We start from the raw sequence: 18,002 nt of genomic DNA on the forward strand, positions 1-18,002 counted from the left end.
GTTCCAGGACTTCTTCAACAACAGGACTGTCTTTCACCAGTGGACAAATCTGGCAAAACAACATCAAAACAGACAAAGTACCAGCAAAACAGCCATGTCTCCTCAGTCCTTGGCAGCTCCGGGGACAGGTCTCAAAAGTCCGGGGCAATTCAAAGTGGTCCCCAGCAATTTTCTCAGTTTCTCTCTGCCTCCACAAGGTGCTGCTTCCAAAAAGTTCTTCTGCCTCTCTCTTGTCTCTCCAAATCTATGTCACCAGCTCCTCCCAGTTCAGGACTCTCTTTTCACATCAACAAGTCCATCCCACAGGTGGGATTAACAAGCTCTGGGTTTTAACACAATCAAATTGAAAACCAAGCCAATACAGGGGAATCTTTATATTCCATTACTATCACAAAGAGTTAAAGGGAAAGTTGGGGAGGTAGAGTAGGGAGAGGAAGGGAAAGAAAATATGTTGCTAAACTTCAGCTGAGAAGCAAGAAGTTAATTTTTAAAAAAATATTTTCCCCAGTTGCCTACACGGGATAATAATACATTCAAAAATTGATACAGTGCTTGAAAATTTTAGGTTCTGAGTTAAAATTCAGGGTAAAAGGAAGTTAAAGTATTAAGAATTATGAGTTCACTATAAAATATCCATTTCTATCTGATTTGTACTTGATTTAAAAAGTTGTTCCAAAAATTTCCTACTTAGATGTTTACTTAAAGTTGCTATTTCAATCAACAGTCGTTTCTCAGACACCTACTTATAGGAAAGCATGGTGTCGGGCATTTGGAGCAATACAAAAATTAAAACACAACAGTCTTCCTGAAGCTTTCAATCTAGTTATTTATTTAAATGTTCATTTTTCTATAGAAAAATATAAAAATCGGGGATGGGATGATATAGTGGAGAGTTCTTGCCCTGGCATAAGAAACCTTCAGTTTAAATCCTGCCTCTCTCATGCCCACCACATGTGTGACCCTAGAAAAATCACTTAATCTTCTTGGGGCTGGCTTCCTCATCTGTAAAACGAAGGGGTCAAACTAGATGACCTCCTAGTTCTATAGCTATGATCCTATGACACTTGCTTCCAAATCTGTGAGGAAAATCGGGAGCAGCAACTCAATATCTTCAATGTCAAGCAGTTATTAAGTGCCTACTGTATGCTAGGTGGCTCAGTGGATAGAGCTCTGGACTTGGGAGTCAGGAGGACCTGAGTTCAAACCTGGCCTCAAACACTTCCTAGCTGTGTGACCCTGGGCAAGTCACTTAATCCTGTTTGCCTGTTTCCTCATCTGTAAAATGAGCTAGAGAAGAAAATGGTAAACTACTCCACTTGTCTTTGCCAAGGAAACCCAACATTGGGTCACAGAAGAGTCAGATAATGACTGAACAACCATAACCACTGTGCTAGGCACTGTCCTAAGAGCTGGGGATATGGAGAATGGCAAAAGACAGTTCCTCAGGTAAGTACTTGCTTCCTGAGACCACTTACAAACACCCACTGCCCTGGGATGGAGGAACTATGGGGTCTGGTCTCGTCTCTGACATTGACGAGCAGCTACACAAAACAAAGAAGTCACAAAATCTCTTTGGGTCTAGTTTCCTCATCTATAAAATGTCAGGATCTAGATTGAAATGACTCTCGTATGGCCTTAGTCTTTTCCAGTTCTAAGAATCACATTTTTCACTTACCACCTAGTAGAAGGAGAGTAAAATAGTCGTGAAAATTAAGAGGGGAAGAATTAAGCCCCTTAAATGCCAAATGAGCAAAAAACAACCCACACAAAAAACCCTCCGATCTCAAAGTAAAAGCTCTGCAACAGAAATTATTTCTGTGCCGTTAGTTTGGCTTTGAGAAGGCATTTTGATATCCATCTAATGTGAAGCTCTAACTACAAGCGAAGAAACAACCACATTTTAAGTGTATCAAGATTCCCTAGAAAAGTCTGCTGATTTTCCAGTCTACTCCATTCTTCCATGCTGTGCACAACAGATAAGGAATAACCTGTACCTCTCAAATTAATACAAGAAACAATCTAAATAAAGTGAGGTTCTTTTTGCACACCTAAGGCAAGGGAGTGATTGTTTTGGTTAGAGTAAACAAAGTCTAAGCCATGGAATACTTTGATTAAACTCTAAGTTTAAGTAATAGAATATTAAAGAAAAATCCCACTCCAGGGTTGACTGTTATATTATGTGGAAGTGAACTAAATTTTTTTTAATAGGCTCAAAATCCTTTTGTTAGAAAAAAAAATGCTTTTTGTAATTGTATGTCTTATGAAACTTGACTGGGGGGGTTAGAGCTTTAAGACAGGTGGGGTTTATAAAAGTGGACACAGAAAAAAGGTACAACTTACCGGACTTGATTCTCTAAGAAGTGCATGTATCTGTAAAGGAGGGTATAGGAAGGCGAAAGAATGCCCACGGACTTCATACGTGCTCCACGCTCCAGTTCACTCTCCACAGGCATGTTAGCAAAGCAGGCAAGGCCAAAGAAATGCCCTTTCCGGAAATAGCTGAGGAAAATCAAAATGGTCAAAAAAAAAAAAAACCCAGGAATACAAGGTGAAATGGAGCAATTGTTTTCTAAGTGTTGAGAGGGCAAAGGGACTTGCTCAGAGCAGTCTCCTCCCCTATTTAATAAGCTTGCTGTGAAGTGACCTTTAGTTTGAAGCTTTGATAGAGGTTTTCTTTCTCCCCATAGAAAGTATGACCCTATGCATTTGTGGCTCTTGAACAGGCCAGAAGTCTACTCTAGATTTGGAGGAGTATAGAGGTTAGTGGGTAATGATACGCTCAAAAAAGTCCATCAGGAAGGGGGTGATTTCAGAAAAATCCTGGGAAGACTTACATGAGCTGGCAAAGTGAAGTGAGTAGAACTGGGGGATCAATCTATATATAACAATAGCAATATTGGTTTTGGCTTTGGGGGTTTTTTAGCTTTACAATATACAATTTATTTTAATGACTGAACTGTTCAGGAGTTTTAGAAAACAGATTATATGCCAGTAAGATGTCATATTTTCACAGGGTTAAATGGAAATATATTTGTCCCTTAACAAGACATCTTTGCTTAAGTACTCTTCTGTTTTTTGGTGTTTCTTTTAAAAGTCCACTGAAATGTACAAAATGATCTGATATGATGGTGGTGGTGTCAAATTAGATGCCCCTTCACATGGCATAACAGTGCATATAAACACTAATATGAATAATGGATTAGGTTTGGAAATGATTTAACATTACTTTGGGTAGCACAACAGTTTCAGACAACACTCAGACTGGTAAGTGAAATGCAGTAAAGCAATTATATTTAAGCAACTTTAATTATGATGAACACTATCAAATGAAAAGTGGAAAGAAAATTACAGCAGAAACCTTTTGTAAAGATAGGACTCCATAAAATGCACATTTAAATTCTTGATACCACAAGGTTTACAAATTTCAACACTATTCTGGAGTAGCCTACTTTGCATGAACAGATATTTGCAATAATGAAATAAGTCAAGCATGCCATCATCCAAACAGTAAGCTTATTGATATATACAGCATAACTCACTACCCGCTAAAATAAACATGAAGATTACAGTATCCAACATCTTACTCTATAATTGAAACAAAACAAAACAAAAAAAACAAAAATTAGCCCCAAACAAGAAATGTGACCAATGAAAGCAGAAAATAGAATTTGTGGAATTCTGATTTGAACTAATATTCTTAGATTTCATATAAGAAATAAATGCATGGTGCATAAAGAGTAAAAGCAAGTGTTCCACAAATTATTTCTGTTCCAGGTGGTTAAACAATGCAACATCACTATACAAAGATGTACTTTAGAAGACATGAGTAACAGCAATATCATAAAGATGATCAGCTATGAAAGACTTAGCTACTCTGATCAATACAATGATCTACCATAACGACAAAGAATTCATGATGTAAAATGCTGCCCATTTCCAGAGAGAACTGATGATTTCAGAGTCCAAACTGAAGTATGTTTTTATTTCTTCAACTTACATTTTTTTAAAGATGGCTAATGTGGAAATTATGTTCCACATGACTACATATGTATGTGGGTACCATATTTCTTACTTTCTCAGTGGGTAGTGGAATGGTAGAGGGAGGGAAAGAACTTAGAAAATAAAATTTCTTTTGGAGGGGGGAAGGCAAGGCAATTGGGGTTAAGTGACTTGCCCAAGGTCACACAGTTAATAAGTGTGTCAAGTGTCTGAGGCCAGATCTGAACGCAGGTCCTCCTGACTCCAGGGCCAGTGCTCTATTCACTGTGCCACCTCACTGCCCCCAAATTATTTTTTTTTAAAGCTCATCAGTAAAACTTTTCATTTTCTTAATGCAAAAAAGAAAACCAGAAAAAAACGCAAAAGGGAATACAAAACAATTTTATTACCATTTTGTTAAATTTCTTATTTTTATTGTTATTAATTAACATTAATATAGCATTTTTCAGGTAAGGAAATTGCTTTACAAATATTAATTCAATTTATCCTCACAACAACCCTGGGAGGTAGTTGGTATGGTAATATTTACCATTCCTATGTTACAGATAAGAAAACCTAGGCTGACAGATGGTGACCTGCCCAGAGTCTCACAGCTAATAAATATCTGAAGCAAAATTTGAACTCAGCTCTCCCTGAGTCTAACTTCACCACCTAGCTGCTTCTCCTTCCTATCACCCAGCTCACAACTTTAATGGCATTCTCAGCACCTCCCTAACACCACAAGCATATCTTGTTTCTATCCTGACAACATCATCATATACGTCCCTCTTCTCTGTCCTCACACAGTTGTCACCCTAGGACCACCCTTTATCCCCTCTCCCCTGGTCCACTTTATCAGTCTTATAACTCGTCTCTCTGTGGCTCATTTCTTAATTAATCAATAAATATTAAGCATCTGCTATATGTCAGGCATTGTTCTAAGTGCTGAGGATACAAAAAGAGGCAGAAGACAGTCCCTGTCCTCAAGGAGCTTGCAATCCAATACCCACTCCAGGCCATCTTCCACTCAAAAGCACCAACCTTATCCACTCAAATGGCTCCCGGTGACATGCTGGATCCAATATAAATTCCTTTGTTTGGCATTTAAAGCACTTCACAACCTGATTCCTTTTCTAGTGGGAGATCAAGCTTTACTGACATACTATTGTCCCTCCATCATAACATTCCATCTCCTAGGTTTGCATTAGCTGTCCCTATGGCTGGAAATGTGTTCCCTCTTCACCTTGACCTCTAGTTTCCCTGACTTCCTTTAGGCCTCTGCTCAAATCCTACCTTCTGCAGGAGGCCTTTGCCAATCCAAACAAGCTGCTAGTGCTTTCTATGAAGATTACCTTCTGTCTACTCTGTAGACACCTCCCCTTAACATTTGTTTGTTGATTGACTAACTGAATACAACATATACACATACCTCTTAAGAAACAAGCTATACATAACAGAAGTACACAGTTCTTTATATTAGTAATATGTACTAAACTAGTAACAGCATTGTTGTGAGAATCAAGATAATAGCTATAAAGGGTTTTGTATAATGATATACAAATGTTATTTTTTATTATAATAGTCTTTTTCTCATTTTTTTTTGTATACTTTGTATACCGATGACTAAGTTCACAAGAAAATTTTAAATTATACAAAACTATCCTAATTAAGTGTCAGTGACCTAAGCCTGTCTCCCCAGGTGAATTGGTTGGCAGTTAGAGAAGTCCCTTTGAAAGGTCACCTATAAAATAAATGGTCTTCATTTATTCATAGTGTCTGACAAATAGTAGTAATAACTGCTTCATTATCTAGCTATCATCGAGAACTTGGGATTTCTTTTCCTTCCATCTTTTATGCAAAGTTAACTCATCACATGGTTAAAAAAAACTCTCCAGGACCACTTCCTCCCTCCCCCTTAAAAAAAAAAAAAAACAGCTCAAATAAGATCATCTCTAAGCCTTCAATAAGGCCAGTACTTAAACACAAGGTTGGCTGAACTTTGTTCTCTTTTTTTCACTCTCTTCAGTAAGGGATGAACAAATCATCCTAGATTTGGGTTCCCATTACACAAAAAGGAAACTGCTATTTCAGTCCCTGTGACCACAACTGGGGAACTGATAAGTCACTTTCTAGAAGAATTCGAAAGGACGCTAAAGGTCTTTAAGCAGCTGGGTTACCTTTTCATTAACTAACATGTGGAAACCTCAAGTTCTCCATTTTAGAACTGGTGATTGAGTTCATGGAGGTGCCCTCTCAGTCTCATCCACGAGACGGGAAATACAAATGGGTCAATTCTGCTTCTTCCCTATGGCAAACAGGTCCATTCTCGGGGAAAGAATGGAAGAAAGGTAAAGAATGGTGTGGTTAGCTTACTTTATAGTATTTTTAGCCACCAAAATAACTTCCCAGCTCTAGATAGAGTTGTTAAAAGCTCTGTGAGTTAGAAGCCCAGCAACTGATAGCAAAAAAAAGAGGTTAGCCAGCAATATCTCCAGAGCTTGTAGGACGACAGGAAAAGGACAGAACTCAGTGTTTGGGAAATGGCTAAGGGAGTAGGAAAGCATACCCTTCATTCCATGTACTATGATTGACTGTCCAGACTTTCCCCATCATGCCAGGGCAGCCTCCTCACTCTGGAAAGTCACTGAGCCCCAGCAATCCCTTCCTCTGACTGGCCAGTTCTTCCCAGAACCTCCCTTTAAAGGACAACACCTAAAGTGGCCAAGTCTTCATTCCTCTCTGGATCCACTCTGGATGCTCAAGTCTTTCTTTACCATACTAGGAAGTACCTTCCCCACCCTCCCAAGCTCTAGTTTTTCAGCTTCCTCCTTTTAATGTAAGCTCCCTGAAGGCAGAGAGACCTCTCCTTTTGTATTTATATTCTCAAAGCTTAGTACAGTTCCTGGCACACAGTTAAGTGACTAACAAATGCTTGTTTTATATACTATAAGCACTGTCAAGCAGCAAACCAACCCCATAGAAACTACACTCTTATTTTCTTCTAAAAGTTGTTTTAGGGGGCAGCTAGGTAGCGCAGTAAGTAAAGCGCTGGCCCGGGAGTCAGGAGGACCCGAATTTGGTTTCAGCCTCAGACACTTAACACCCACACAAAAAAACTAGCCGTGTAACCTTGGGCAAGTTACTTAACCCTGATTGCCCTCCAAAAAGGCAAAAAAAAAAAGTTGTTTTACAACTTATTAACAAATAGTTGTACTGCTTATAAAACATATTCTCACAACACCCTTCAAGGAGTAAATTGTACCTGTATTACTTCTCAAGGCCTGGAATCTAAGTGCATGAGTATTCCCTTTATTTTTAAATATGGAAATCATTGCCAAGAAAGGTTAAATAGCTTGCCCAAGGTGAGACAGCAAAAACAGACTCAAACCTTGGCTCCTAGATTCAACATGCAAATGCTTTTTTCCCTCCACAGTGGCATGCAGTCTTTGGATGTAGGGTCAGAGGTAAGAAGACCATGATCCCAGAGTGTGGGTAGGGAATGTGGAGGTGGTATGCTCTCCCTACCACAGGCTATTATGCAGTCACAAGTTCTATGCATACTAGCATGGTACGTTTGGGGAACATCATTGTGATCTCTTGTTAAGAGTCTTCTGGGCTAAGTCCTGTCCTCCCCAACCCCTATAGCCTGAAGATGCCCTAGATTAAAAGAATGCTGTTCCTCTTCCAAATGGCTCCTACCTATGATGCTCCAGTGTCAGAATGGCAAGGAATGGGAAAAAAACACTGTAGCTGGCATTTTTTTCCCTTTATTATCTCTGTCCTCATGAATTGGAGGGCTTGGTTCATAGGAAAGCAATTATCTGCCCACATTTTAAAATGATGCTGTGATTGTAATATGATACAGAAAAGCCCAAGAGATCAAAGCCTGGCTCTTCCATTCACATGCTATGTGATCAGGGATAAGTCGCTTTGCCCTCTTGTACCCCAATTTCCCTGTCAAGTAATGATAATTCTAAATAATGGATGATATTTATTTGGGACTTTGTTTTTTAAATACTTTACATAAATGATTTTATTATTTAATTTTCATAACAACCCTGCGAGGGTTACTTAGGGTCAGGGTTAATAATACTAAAGGTAATATCCTCATTTTACAGGTGAGAAAATTGAGGTTCAGGGAAATTAAGGGACTTGCCTATGGTCACAGACATACTTCAGTGTGTGAATCAGGAATCAGACCATCTCTCTTGACCCTCTGTCCAGCACTCTTACACTACTGCCTCTCAACCAATATGGTATTGAAAAGAGAACTGGATTCTGAGTCAGAAGACCCAAATTCTAATTCTAACATACCTTGGTGACCTTAAAAAAAAATATTTAAAGTATCAGAACCTCAATTTCCTCATCTATAAATGAAGAGAGTGAACTAAGTGAAATCTAAAGTCCCTTCCAGCTCTAAAGTAGTGGCATTAATCACCAGGCCACTCTGCATTTGTGTTCGTGACATAGACGATGGTTCTTGCCTTACATAGAGTGTTTTTTCTCCTTATTTCCTCTCTCAGTGCAATAGAGCTTGTGGTCAACAGGCCATGCTATTTCCTTCCCTTGTTCAAGGCCTGGCATGAGTCACGGTTATGGCCCACTGATTCAAGAGAAGCTACTCCTTTCACTTGAGTTCCTTCAGCCTGCTTCTCACTAAAAGTCATTTGTTCGCCTGACCTCATCTTATGAAGTCTTGACAATTCTTCCTTGAAAATATTTTTTTGTATCTGGCATAGTACAACTGAAAGAGAGACTAGAGAATCAGAGCGCCAGAGTTGGTGCCTTATTTAAACAGCAACTCAAAGTCTGATCTCACATTAAAATTGGGAGCTGGGTTTTGATACCCAGAATATAAAGTATTCATCTGGACCCAAGGAAAATGTCATTCTTTAATGAAACCACTATGTTGGTGGGAGGCAAGGTGGAGGTTTCATAATTTTCTAAAAGATAAAGAAGTTTTTGGAGGCAAGGAGAAGCAAAAGGAAGAAGGATATAAGTTCACAAATACTTACATGAAGTCAGACTGAATTTTATGCGACCCACTGGCCATAGATTTGAATTCAACTCCTTCCAGATCAATATCTTGTGGCAGACACCATTCTAGCATGTTACCTATGGAACATAAAGGTTACAGGTCAGTCTGGAAGAAACTGCTCCAGAAAGAGAGTGTGTGGTAGAGTAGGCCACTCAAGATCCATGTTGTTCAGCCTGAAACAAACCCCTCCAAAGTGTCAAAGTGATTTACTCTGCCACTCACTCAATCAAATATTTACTGGAGGATGTAGAAAGAGACATTACAAAGGAACATCTATCTGTTCCTCAGTTGTTGATGTTTTTTTCTTTTTTTGGAGGGGGGAAGGCAGGGCAATTGGGATTAAGTGATTTGCATGGCTAGTGTTAAGTGTCTGAGGCTGAATTTGAACTCAGGTCCTCCTCACTCCACCAAGGCTGGTGCTCTGTTCACTGTGCCACCTAGCTGCCCCTCATTCCTCAATTTTAAGTATAAGTGCTTTCTCTTGAATCTGCTGCTTATTTGACTACACCAACCAGCCTCTTTTTCCTTTCACTGCCAAATTTGTCACACGAGAGCTGTACCACTGCCCTCATTTCAGCAGACTTCCTCAAGACTTGTCTTCTGTCCATACCACTCTAGCTTAAAATCAACTTTTCTGAGGACCTTGATGACCTTACCAAATCCAACAACCCTTTTCTCTGTTCTCCTATTTCTGACCATTGCTGACACTGAACATATCACATCTTCATGAACCTTGGTACTGTGCTGATTTCCATAGTATATTATACTAGTTATCTCTTTCTTCCACACATCTTCCCTGCCCCTGCAAGTATAAGTGTTCCAGAGATTCAGTCTTCAATTCTGTTTATCTTTCTCTTCTCACCCCATCACTTCTACCCAGCAGATATCCCAAATCTCCATCTCTAGTCCTAATCCTTCTCCCAAATTCTAAACCTGCATTTCCTATAGTCCTTTACAGACATTTCTACTTGAATATAAAACCCCATCAACTTAAAAATCAGCATATGCATGGACTTATCATCCTCCCCAGCAACAACAAAAATAAGTCTTTCTATCCCATAACTTCCTTCTTTCTATCACTGGCATAACCATTTTCTCATTCAACAAAGACTGAACGAACCCCTGGAGTCTTCTCTTCATTCTATCATCTTACGTGGCCCATTAAGTCTGATTTTCTTCTTTCAAAATATTTTTCACATCTGGCATAGTACAATGAAAAAAGAGATTCTAGAGTCAGAGGACCAGGATTCAAATCCCACTTCTGTCACATACTAGACTTGCAACTTTAGGCAAGTCACTTTTAGGAAAGTCTTCTTTAAAATGAGAGAGTTGCGGGGTGTCTAGGTGGCACAGTGAATAGAGCACTGGCCCTGGAGTCAGGAGGACCTGAATTCAAATATGACCTCAGATACTTAACACCAAAAAAACTAGTGTGATCTTGGGCAAAGTCACAACTCCAATTGTCCTAACTTCCCCCCTCCAAAAAAATTTTTAAAAATAAAAATAAATAAATAAAATGAGAGAGTTGGGCTACCAGGCTTCTTAGGGCCCTTCCAGAACTAGGTCAAAGATTTTGTGATCCTTTATTTATTTTTTTTGCTAGATGCCTTCTGTGGATTTCTGACATTACAGTAGTTTCCTACCCCTACTGAGACCTACCCCTTCAAGCCTTCCTTTGAAGGGAGAAAAAAAAGTCTGACCAATAAGGTAATTGTGTCAGACAGCATATATTGCATTCCACATCCATAGTTTTCCACTTCTCTACTGAGAGACAGAATGCTGTGTTTTCCTAAGCAAAGATCGTCACTGTAAGTAATCAAGAGAAATCAGCTGGCCCCTTCTAGTGTTAGGTACGATACTGAAGTCAGCGTATATCACTCTCTTGAAAATCTATGCCTCATCAAAAGTCTTCCCATGCTTTTATGAATTCCTCTATTTGTAATTTCTTCTGAAATAAAATTATTCCATGATATGTATACCCCAACTTGTTCAACCAACCCCTAACTGATGGGTACCTCACACATCAATTTCTAGTCTTTCTGTTAATAACTAATAACCATAGGTAGTATTTATATAGTACTTTAAAGTTTGCAAAGTGCTTTATAAATATTATCTCATTTGATCCTCACAAGCCTGGGGGCTATATGCTATTATCATTCCTATCTCATAGATGAGGAAACTGAGGCAGAAAGTGACTTTCTCAGGGTCACATAGCTACTATGTATCTGAAGCTGAATTTGAACTCAGATCTTCCTGACTCAAGGCCCAGAGCTCTACCCACTTCAAAACTCCACTGATCCGACAAAAAATGCCATTCTCAATATTTTACTATATATGCAGCTCCACCCCCCATCATTAACATTGTGGCACATACTTTCTATGCCTCCATCATCCCAGTCATGTCATCCCTACATTATTACAGAACTTTAGAACTGAAAAGGCTCATACAGATCATTTTCCCCATTTTCCAGATTCAGAACCTCAGGCCCAAAGAGACTTATACAATGTCTCTTAACTGGCTAGTGACAGCCAGAGCTAAAACTAGATCATCCTGTCTCCCAGGCCAGTGCTCTTCTCTTTAAACCAGACATCCATCCTCACTTTGAACTGCCACCACAGTATAATGCCTTGTGTCCTTGTTGCTGTTTAGGCACGTTCAACTCTTCATGACCTCCATCTGGGGTTTTCCTGGCAAAGATCCTGGAGGGGTTTGCCATTTCCTTCTCCAGCTCATTTTACAGATGAGGAAACTGAGGCAAACAAGGTTAAGTGACTTGCCCAGGGTCACACAGCTAGTAAGTGTCTTAAGGTCTGATTTGAACTTAGGTCTTCCTGACTCCTGGCCCAGCACTCTATCCACTGAGCCATCTAACTGCCTCTTTATAAAGTCCTAGGAATACTCAACTATTAATTAGATTTAACAGCTACATTTGCATAATATTCATGATTATTTCTCTGTACACTAACAGAAACACAAAACCATCTCTCTAAAGACAGAAGGTCTTTGCTGAAGCAAAAAGCCTTATTCTAAATGTTGACATATTTATTCAGTGACTATTTACACATCAGAGCTGTAAATTTGATGGTACCTAAAGAGTCTTTTAGGTTACACTTTAAGGCACTCCATAAGTCACTGAATTTGTAGGTTCTGTATAATAATGATAGCATTTCCTCGCAAAATGGATGAGGCAGAACACAGCAGTTTACTTCCAATTATCTTGTCATATAGTCAAAATTTGAGTTTCACAAGGAAAATACCATAATAATGAAATGCTTGGAGCAGACACAATCCTATAAGCATTAGATAAAGAACATGAATTAATTCCTTACAGAGTCAGAACAAATGCCTTACTCGAGTGTTCATCTCATGGGCTTTAAAATATCATAATCATAGGATCACAGAAGTGGCCAATCAGTAAGTATAAGAGGCTACTTACTACATTCCAGGCACAGTACTAGGCACTGGGGATCCACATAAAAAAGGAGGAGACAATCGCTGATAAGAAATTAAATTCTGATGGAAGAGAAAACATATGCATACATAGGTATGTATAACAAATACAAAGTTAATAAAATACAAACCCATACAAAGTAGCTGGGAGTAGGGGTGGATCAGGAAAGGCTTCATGTAGAGGATGGTGCAGAGAGAGCACCTACCAGTCCTGGGGGCAGTCAATGCAGGCAGAGTGGGCACAGGGGAGGGAGGAAGAGAGAGATGGATAGATAAAGAAAGAAAAAGAGAAAGAACAGTGCATGTGAGGACGAGAGAGAATCACAGCACACACGATGGTAATATTAACCCAGTAATGCTAAGAAGATAACTTGGGGCCAGGCTGTACAGGGCAGAGAGAAGTATTTAACAAAATGAGTAAAAATACAATTTTTGTTGTTAAGTTGTTATTCAGTTGTGTCTGACTGTTCCTGACCCCATTTTGGGGTTTTCCTAGCAGAGATCCTGGAGTGGTTTGCCATTTCTTTCTCCAGCTCATTTTATAGATAAGGAACCTGAGGCAAACAGGGTTAAGTGACCTGCCCAGGGTCACACAGCTAATGTCTGAGGTAGGATTTGAACTCAGGTCTTCATGACTCTGGGCCTGGTGCTCTATCCACTGGGCCACCTAGCTACTCTAAAAACAGAACAGAACATAGATAATGTTCCTCTCAGAGTTGTTGTGAGGATAAAATAGTATAATATTTGTAAAGTGCTTCGCAAACCTTAAATCATCATATAAACGCTAACTATTGTCAGAGCTATTACTGTTGGGGATGACAGCGTCCCATAGTAAGCTTCTTTCTCCAGGGACTGTCTTTCTGCTGCTACTACAAAGTGACATTCAGCTGTGCCCTGGGCAGATTGTTGTTGTTGTGCAGCCATTTCATCATGTCCCACTCTTCGGGACCTCATGTGGCATTTCTTGGCAAAGATACTGGAGTGGTTTGCCATTTCCTTCTCCAGCTTATTTTTTTTTTAAAGCAATCAGGGTTAAGTAACTTGCTCAAGGTTACATGGCCAGTTATTTCTGGGTGTGATGCTGAGTATCTGAGCCCGGATTTGATCCAGGTCATCCCAACACTGGAGCCGGTGCTCTTACTCACTGAGCCACCTGGCCACCCCATCTCCAGCTTATTTTTACAGATGAGAAACTGAGGCAAACAGAGTTAAGTGACTTGCCTAGGGTCACACAACTAGTAAGTGTCTGAGGCCAGATTTGAACTCAGGAAACTGAGTCTTCCTCACTTCAGGCCAGGCTTGCTATGCAGTTTGCCACTTGCCACCCAAATAATAGCTGCTGACAGGCTATGTGTGATGCCCAAACACATGAGAGTGTTCTCCCAAGTCTTTTATTGTTGTTCTCAATCAAAGCACCAATCAATCAGGCCAGTAACCAACAGGCATCTGGTAACTACCCGTTACTGCCATACCCCGTGCTGTGTACCAGAGATGTAGAAACCAAAGGGAGACAAGTCTCAGTCATAGAGGAGCTTATATCTTACAATCAACATTCACTTTTATATCCCCTGTGTCCATTACCAGCAGAAACCAAGGGAATTCTACCTCCAGAGGCAGACGCCTTACTGGATACAGGCTCCCATTCTGAATGGGCACAGAGATGGAGGGGGGAGGAGCAAAGGGAGCCTCACTAGGAAAGGGGGCTCTTGGTGGGGTGGGGACTAGGTGGCTTCAGAGATCCTTTCCAGCTTTGAGATCCTGAGGTAAGGTCCCAAAAGCCATATCTGAGAAATGTCATCCCTTATACTCTTGGAAAAGAAGGGCTGTTAACCCACCCCAGGGAGGGGAAGGAAATTAGATAAGGACAAAATGATGCAATTCTAGAAGACAGAAAGAACTCAGTTATAAGCTGAGGCAGCGAGGTGGTGCAGTAGATAGAGGACTGGTCCTGGACCTGAGCTCAAATCTGACATCAGACACTTACTAGCTGCATGACCATGGGCAAGTCACTTAACCCCAGTTGCCTCAATAATAATAATAAACTTGTTGAGGGAGCTGGTGAAGGAAAACAAGCTGAGTTCTAAATTTAGAAATCACTATAGAGCACAGGACCAACTTAAAAGTAAAAGGATCTGGGTTCCAATCCCAGTTCTGTTACATATTACTCTAGTCATCTCAACAGTCACCTTTCTGGACCCCTGTCTCCTCATCTGGAAAACGAAGTAGTCAAACCAGATGATGTCTAGGATGCCATCTTTAAGTCCTATGATCAATTTCCATTTCTGGAGCATTCAGATTCTTGAATAACAACTACTCTCATGTCTGTGTGTCTTACAACCTCAGGAGACACCTAGATTCTCTGTTTTAAAGATGAGGAAATGACCCCCATCACAAACTGGCACTCAATACCAGGGAAAACTATGGGCAGATAGGTGGTGAAGTGGATAGAGTGCCTGGCCTGAAGTCAGGAAGACAGTTTTCTGAATTCAGATCTGACTTCAGACACTTCCTAGCTGTGTGACATTGGCCAAGTCACTTAACCCTGTTTGCCTCAGTTTCCTCATCTGTAAGATGAGCTGGAGAAGGAAATGGCAAACCACTCTAGTATCCTTGTCAAGAAAACCCCAAATGGGGTCATGAAGAGTCAGACACAACTGAAAACAGCAACAACAATCAGGAAAATCTTACTTGCTCATATTCTTGGTCCTTCCATTTTCTAAATGAGTAGCCAGCCTGGCCTGGCTCTAAAAGCAAAGAAGCTGGGGCTGGGACAACGAGACAGTTCTGTGCCTTTGTTATTCCAGCAGAAGGGCTTAGCCCAGGGTGGGCAATTTCCCACATAGGTGGTGTCTGAGCTATGTGTTGCTATAATCAATAAGCTTCCTTCCCTATTCTCCATCCATTTTTCTTTCCAATTCTCAAAGATTCTAAGGCTTCCTCTCAAACTTAAGTAGAATTGCATGGGGTCTCCTCCCTACCCCCCCCCCCCCCCCCCTTGAAGCAGAATATGCTTAGGACTGTGGTCATTTCACATTCAGGGCCTGTGCTCTATCCACTGGGCCACCTAGCTACTCTAAAAACAGAACAGAACATAGATAATGTTCCTCCCAGAGTTGTTGTGAGGATGAAATGGTATATTTGAAGACCGGAACAAGGTTATGTTTTCTTGGCTCTCCACACAGCACGGTAGCTCCAAAGATGGGGATCCTTGGGGGCCCCAGATCACAAAGCCACCTCCCAACCTCACCTTTAAGACAGTGAAGCTGAGGGCCTTATTTAAAATGTCTGACTGAGTGACTGTCTTCCCTAACATTGTCTGGCTTTTACTCTCTCTGTTCACTTTTGAGGATTGGCTGAAGCACCACTCACACAGGACTTTATCACAGGAATAATGACATTACAGAAGTCCAGAAAAAGATCAGGTTAGTAAGTAAAGAGGTACTCAGGCTGGAGAAGAGGGCCTGTTTCCTGTGCTTGTCATTCCAAGTACAGAATGCACTGCTGGCTCACCCCAGCCTCACTGAATCTCAAGCCTGTATCAAGGCTCAGCTCAAGGACCACACCTACCAGAAGTCTGCCCTGATCCCTCCCCTTCTTACACGATGTCATCTCCTTCCTCATCCTCAGAAATGTCTTGGATCTACTTTGAAGAGGTGTCCCAAAAGTTTTAAAGTCCCATTAAACATAAAATGGAACTAAGATTTTGGGGATACCTTGGAATATATTTTGTATTTACTTTTCTGGATACATGTTGACCTCTCCCCATTCTAATGGAATGACAGGTCCTAGATGGCAGGGGCTGTTTCAATTTTGGCTCTGTAGTTTCAGCTCCTAACAAAGTACCTAGCATATGGGAAATGCCTAGCAAATACTTATTGAATAGCAAATACTGAATGAATGGAGATGAGAATCAATCAATCAACATTTATTAAGTGCCTACTATATGCTGTGGTAAGTACTGGGGATACAAAAAAAAAAAAAGCCAAAGACAGTCCATGCCCTCAAGGGGCTTATGATCTAACAGGAGAGACAAGATGCAAACAAATATATACAAAGCAGGCTATATCCAGGATAAACAGGGAATAATCAACAGAGGGAAGGCATTGGAATTAAGAGGGGTTAGGGAAGGTTTCCTGTAGAAGGTGAGATGTCAGTTGGGACTTGAAGGAAGCCAGGGAGCTTAGTAGTTAGAGCAGAGGGGGGAGAGCATTCCAGGCATGGAGGACAGCCGGAGAAAATGACTGGAGTGGAGAGATGGAGTGTCTTGTTTATGGAACAGCCAGGAGGCCAGTGGAATACCCAGGAGGCTGGGGAATAAGATTTAAGAAGATTGGAAGGTAAAAGAGGACCAGGTTATGAAGAGAACTTAATGCCAAACAGAGCATTTTCAAAACAACTCTGAGATACCACATCACACCTATCAGATTGGCTAACACGACAAAACAGTAAAATGATAAATGTTGGAGATGTGGGAAAATTGGAACACTAATGCATTGTTGGTGGAGTTGTGAACTGATCCAACCATTCTGGAGAGCAATTTGGAACCATGCCCAAAGGTCTATAAAAATGTGCATACCCTTTGACCCAGCAATACCACTTCTAGGTCTGTATCCCAAAGAGATCATACAAATGGGAAAAGGACCCACATAATACAAAAATATTTATAGCAGCTCTTTTTGTGGTGGCCAAGAATTGGAAATTGCGGAGATATCTTATCAACTGAGGAATGGCTGAATGAGTTGTGATATATGAATGTAACAGAATACTATTGTGCTATAAGAAATGATGAGAAGGCAGACTTCAGAAAAAACCTGGAAAGACTTCTATGAACTGATGCTGAATGAGCAAAACCAGAACATTGTACACAGAAACAGCCACATTGCGCGATGAATGACTTTGACAGACTTAGCTCTTTTCAGCAACGCAAGGACCTAAGACAAGTCACTTAACCCTGTTTGCCTCAGTTTCCTCATCTGTAAAATGAGCTGGAGAAGGAATTGGTAAACCCCTCCAACATCTTTACCAAGAAAACCCCAAATGGGGTCATGAAAAGTTGGATATGACTGAACAATATCAAAATTCTTTTTAAAGAATAACAGACTCTAAGATGCCTAAAGAAAACCCTCTTGAGATCTGACCTGGTCTGCACCTGGACAAATAACTCTTGATAGCCGAATGAAGTGGGAAAAGGGTTGGATTTGGAGTCAGAAAAGCTAGGTTGAAATCTGTTTTGCCACCTGTGTTGACTTTGGGCATGTCACTTAATTTATTTTAGCCTCAGTTTCCTCATTTGTCAAATGAGGAAGATAGACTAACAAACATAAGATCCTGTTGATCTCTGCCCCAGATACCATTCACAAAAAAAGACTTTAAAACTGTGTAAGAGCACAGCATAAAATATTAGCTATGTATCAGAAGCAAAGGAAGTATTAGGAAAAGACCTAAAGAAGCTAAAATTTAGAACCTGGAAATTAAGTCCAATGCCAGCTATCTTTTCCCCAGTGCCTAAAGTCCATTAGATTAAGTACTGAAGTT

The 18,002-nt window shown here is 40.4% G+C and overlaps 1 protein-coding gene across 1 annotated transcript in view; it reads right to left on the reverse strand.

The window, feature by feature from the left end:
- The window catches only part of DENND11 (DENN domain containing 11), a 48,348-nt gene that overhangs the window by 16,455 nt on the left and 13,891 nt on the right, over positions 1 to 18,002 (reverse strand). Inside the window, exons 2-3 of the mRNA XM_069087384.1 lie at positions 8,994 to 9,093; positions 2,341 to 2,499 (exon numbers count right to left, since the gene is read on the reverse strand). Of these exons, the coding sequence (XP_068943485.1) occupies positions 2,341 to 2,499; positions 8,994 to 9,093 (259 nt within the window). The remainder of the gene's footprint in view (positions 1 to 2,340; positions 2,500 to 8,993; positions 9,094 to 18,002) is intronic.

The sequence above is a fragment of the Petaurus breviceps genome, unplaced genomic scaffold (genome assembly GCF_028583685.1).
Source record: "Petaurus breviceps papuanus isolate PSGF00001 unplaced genomic scaffold, PetGlider_PUasm1.0 181, whole genome shotgun sequence".
Lineage (NCBI taxonomy): Eukaryota > Metazoa > Chordata > Mammalia > Diprotodontia > Petauridae > Petaurus > Petaurus breviceps.